This window comes from Engraulis encrasicolus, chromosome 7, assembly GCF_034702125.1.
Source record: "Engraulis encrasicolus isolate BLACKSEA-1 chromosome 7, IST_EnEncr_1.0, whole genome shotgun sequence".
NCBI lineage: Eukaryota > Metazoa > Chordata > Actinopteri > Clupeiformes > Engraulidae > Engraulis > Engraulis encrasicolus.
In genome coordinates this window covers 47,576,308-47,581,307 of record NC_085863.1, presented here as the reverse complement: position 1 = coordinate 47,581,307, position 5,000 = coordinate 47,576,308, and the positions used below count along the sequence as shown (strand labels likewise).

The 5,000-nt window shown below is 48.6% G+C and overlaps 1 protein-coding gene across 1 annotated transcript in view; it reads right to left on the bottom strand.

Annotated features, from left to right (window-relative positions):
* zgc:100829 (uncharacterized protein LOC445149 homolog) overlaps positions 1 to 5,000 on the bottom strand; it is a 37,046-nt gene that overhangs the window by 11,246 nt on the left and 20,800 nt on the right. Inside the window, exon 7 of the mRNA XM_063203750.1 lies at positions 1,452 to 1,959. Within this exon, the coding sequence (XP_063059820.1) occupies positions 1,452 to 1,959 (508 nt within the window). The remainder of the gene's footprint in view (positions 1 to 1,451; positions 1,960 to 5,000) is intronic.

Sequence of the window (5,000 nt, the reverse complement as noted above, 5' to 3'; positions counted from 1 at the left end):
CAAGTAGGCCTAAGTGTCTTCATTTTTCATGTCCGCACTGAGCAGCCACAAGTTTAATATGGCCTCTATTTTACAAATGGAAATGACAGGATGAAAAGTGTTGCACATGTAATGAATATCATACATCTTGCATGCCTAAATACACTCTGTCGAATGACTGCTTTTACTAGGTAAGATTGGAACTAAAATATCCTTTCATGAAATGGAATTGGAGAGAATAAGATAAAATGTGTTAATTTTCACAAAAGGTTTAACATTGACAATACAAAGGCATACCATTTAGAACATGGTAACAAGGTGAAACATCCTAGAATAAACTGTTCACTCTTTTGAACAAAAGGAGATGTAAGCTGTATTATTGCTATTAATTATTATATTAATATTACCGTTATATTAGTAGTAGTAGTAAAACGTTGTTGGATGTAAAATGGCAAAAGAGTCATCTTCCTTTCTTCCTTCCTATCCTTCCTACTGCATCTTGTCTTTACTAAACCTAATCTTATATTCAAGTCGTGAGGAGAATGATGAGTGGTTGAGCACTCTTGAAGGAATGTTAGGGGCCCTTATAAATGTAATGTGCAATTCTAGAATGTAGCATTATAGCAGAACGCGACACAGCAGGCAATTTTCATGAACCCCTCAACACAACTTGAGAAAGCCTCGAATTGAGTTAAGCTCAACTTATTGTTTTGACGCTTAACTGGCTGCAAGGTTTTACAGTGTACACGTCTACTTGAGGCTTTTTATCTAGTACTTGGTTTGGATCACTGCTCAACATGTCATTCTCTGCAGACGTGTCTGTCCCTGAGAGTGACGGTGTGAAATGCCATTCTAGCCAACCATGTTTCCTCCCTGTAAAACCTGAAGCCACGGTCTCCGCATGAGGCGGGAAAACAGGACACAGCTGGCACACTATGAAGGGCTGCTGGGTATTTTCAGACACGCTCATGAGTGTCAGTGTGCACATGTCTGGGTGACTGTGTACTGGGGTGCTCTATGTGCATGTGTGTGTGTGTTAATGGAAATGTGTGTACTTGTGTGCTTGTGTGTCAGTGTGTGTAACAGATGCCACATAGCTCAGCCCAGCATAGCTCTGTGAATGTTAGTAAACCCACTGCCCCATACCATAACAAGATAACCGAGGTCATTTGCGCAAGTTCGCCAGATCAAGATCAAGACTGATAGCTCAGTACTTTGTCCCTTACCTCTGCTGCTCTGGGCCTAGGGATGTGCATGTGCATGTGCATGTGTGTGTATGTGTATGTGTGTGTGTGTGTCTGTGTGTCTGTGTGTCTGTGTGTCTGTGTGTCTGTGTGTGTGTGTGTGTGTGTGTGTGTCTGTGTGTGTCTGTGTGTGTCTGTGTGTCTGTGTGTCTGTGTCTGTGTCTGTGTGTGTCTGTTACAGTACATGTGTATTCGTGTGTAACAGGTGAGGGTGTCTGTGTTCCTCACCACGGCTGCTCTGGCTCTCCTGTGTCTGGGCTGCGGGCGTCCTGCTGCTGCTGCTGCTGCTGCTGCTGCTGGGGCCTGCTGGAGTGATGGTCATCCTGCTCCCACCCACACCACTGATGCTGCTGCTGATGCTGCTGCTGGAGCCAGAACTACTGCTGCTGCTGCTACCGCCATATCCAACAGCACCGTGGCTAGTGATGCTAGTGACACCTCCACCACTACTGCTACCTCCATATCCAACACCACTGTTGGTGCTAGTGATGCTGTGTCTACCCCCACCGCTGCTGCTGCTGCTGCTGGTGCTGCTTGCCATGCCGATGCTCCTGTCCGGAGCCTTCAGTGAGGAGGCGCAGGTGGAGGTGGGGCTGACATGTGCCAATGTTGTGGTTGCCACGGAGACGGGGCGCAGGTGTGGCCGGTAGAGAGCGGGCGGTGGGGAGGTTGGCCGACCGCCTGCAGTGGTAGCAGTGATGCGAGCGGATTGGCTGTCCTCCTGTGACTCGGGCGACTGAGGGGAAGAGATGGGGGAAAGGGTGGAGGGGGGAGGAGAGAGGGGGTAGGGTGGGATACATATGATAGGAACTTACTGACTTTAGTGGTGAACTGAGAATGAACAAAAAAAAAAGGTTGCAGTCGCACCACTGGTTACACACACACAGAAAAAAACAACACTAAAGAAGAACATCAAATGGACACGCGCACGCACGCACACGCACACGCACACGCACACGCACACGCGCACGCACACGCACACGCACACGCACACGCACACACTGTTGTTCAGAATGTTCAGAATTGCAGACACCTCACATCAGTGATCACACAAATAGCAGAAGAGTCTGAATTGCCATCACATCACATCACATAAATCAACAAGGCTCGGTGGGGGAGTTGCAGGAACTCCCAGACAGTGCTGGACTATGAAAAAAAATGAGCATTTTCAGCCACAACCAGTCCACCAGGCATTGAGAGAGACAATTAACCCTGTGACAACATTTTATAGTCATATAATATGTGGCATTTTGTCGACAGCCAAAGGCTTCATCTAAATCTGACTATCTTGGACAGGCCTGCAGTAGCGGCATGCCAACCAGGGGCGCTGACAGCTTTGCCCGGGCCCAGGACAAAGTCATCTGAAAGGGCCCCTCCAGCCCCATATATATAATGTAATGAGGACCCAAAGGACCCAATTCTGGCCCCCTCTATCCCTGGGCCCCGGGACAACTGTCCCCTTTGTCGCTCCCTGTCGGCACCCCTGATGACAACTGATACCATTGAGAGGAAGGCCAGGCCAAAATCATCCACAGTCAATTGGGCAAATGCCCTGTATGCCCTCTGGCCGATCCTGCCATGCTCAACTGACTCACTAGTGAACTCACAATGAACCAAAACAGCAGCAGAGTTTCTGCTGCATTCATCGGATCCCCACCGCATCACTGTTGGCTAGCCTTATTTGTACATGCGTGCAAATATGTGTGTGTGTGTCCGTGTGTGTGCGCGTGCCTGTCTGTGCGTGCGTGCGTGTCCGTGTGTGCGTGTGCACATGCGTGTTTGTGTGTGTGTGTGTGTGCATGTGTGTGCGTGTGTGTGCGTGTGCGTGCGTGTGTGTGTGTGTGCTTGTGTGTGTGTGTGTGTGTGTGTGTGCGCGTGTGTATGCGCGTGTGTGTAAGCGAGTGTGTGTAAGCGAGTGTGTGTAAGCGAGTGTGTTTGGGGGGTTTGGCCTTACGTGCACCCATCCCAAATCATCTGCATCCTTCCTAATCAACAGCAATCACTGACGGCACAATTGCCGTTCCCATTAACCCAATCAGTGCCATTTTTATCCCGCCTCGCGCCTGCACTTGTATTTGGCCTGCAGCACGAGAACAAACACTGAAAATCAGACAAATCAGGCTGTGCAGGAACAGCAAGGCCCGAAACACAACGCATCATCACACTCCAACGCAGCTGTCTGAAAGAGGACATATCCCATGTAATAGTACGATGAGAGAAACTGAATCTGAATGATCGATGATAACTGAATGGTCACTAAAGGGGATGCCTTATACCATTGTCTCCTAACTTGGGGTCGGCCCTTAGGGGGGCACCAGAGATTGCAGGTGGTCCGCAGAATTGAGTTGAGGTTGTGCCGTTCCCAAAATTACACCCATGTAAATTCATAAAGATATTTATTAATGTCTCGAGCGAGAGACATACTTATATTGACTGTTTTAGTGCACATATACAGGTAAAACTTTGGATGGGGGGTTGGCTTATCTTGAACACAGAGAAGGGGGGCTTTAAGGAAAAGAAGGTTAAGAACCACTTTTATATTTCACTGCTGCCTCACGTATGGATTGTACCCAGTCACTTGCAAACAAGGCTGTACTTAAAAATGAAATAAGCTTGAATTGCAATGCAAAGCCCTGATATTTTAGCATTAGCAACCACTGCTGGTTTGATTCATAGCGTCAATTCAGGGAATGAGTTTCTTTTGGTCTGAGGGGCAAAGGAAGTATGAAAGAGTAGTGTGTGTGTGTGTGTGTGTGTGTGTGTGTGTGTGTGTGTGTGTGTGTGTGTGTGTGTGTGTGTGTGTGTGTGTGTGTGTGTGTGTGTGTGTAGGTGTGTGTGTGTGTATAGGTGTGTGTGTGTGCGTAGGTGTGTGTGTGTAGGTGTGTGAGAGAGAGAGAGAGAGAGAGAGAGAGAGAGAGAGAGAGAGAGAGAGAGAGAGAGAGAGAGAGAGAGAGAGAGAGAGAGAGAGAGAGAGAGAGTGTGTGCCGTGTGTGTGTGTGTGTGTGGTTTTAAGGCAGGCCTCAGTGAAATGAATGATGCCGTATATTTGACTCAGATGCTGGTAATTGCATGTGTGATGCCAAGGGACTAAACTGCCATAAACGCTGTTTGGACATTTAAATGGTATGAGTGTTTAACACCACCACACCCTCAACAGGGCACACTGTGTGTGTGTGTGTGTGTGTGTGTGTGTGTGTGTGTGTGTGTGTGTGTGTGTGTGTGTGTGTGTGTGTGTGTGTGTGTGTGTGTGTGTGTGTGTGTGTGTGTGTGTGTGTGTGTGTGTGTGTGTGTGTGTGTGTGTGTGTGCACGTCCATGCCTGTGTGCGTTTGTGTGTGTGAGTGCATGTGCACATGTGTGCGTGTGTGTTTGTAAGTGAGTGAGAGAATGAGTGAGTGAATGAGTCAGTGTTTGACTAAGTGAGCGAGGGGCCGGTCGCCCTCTGCTGTGCCTCTTATATTCCCACATCAAGTTTATCAGCCATCTGCTCCGCAGTGACCCCCAGACCACGCCATGGCCTCACACACTCACACTCTTACACGTCTTACACCCCACTAACTACACACACGCACGCATGCACACACACACGAACACACACACACACACACGCACGCACGCACGCACGCACGCACGCACGCACGCACGCACGCACGCACGCGCACGCACGCACGCGCACGCACGCACGCACGCACACCACTACCTTACACAGACACATGGGTGGTTGACGTTTAAGGGCGTAACGCAAAAAAAAAAAAAGTTTTTCAAATTCCTGAAAAAAA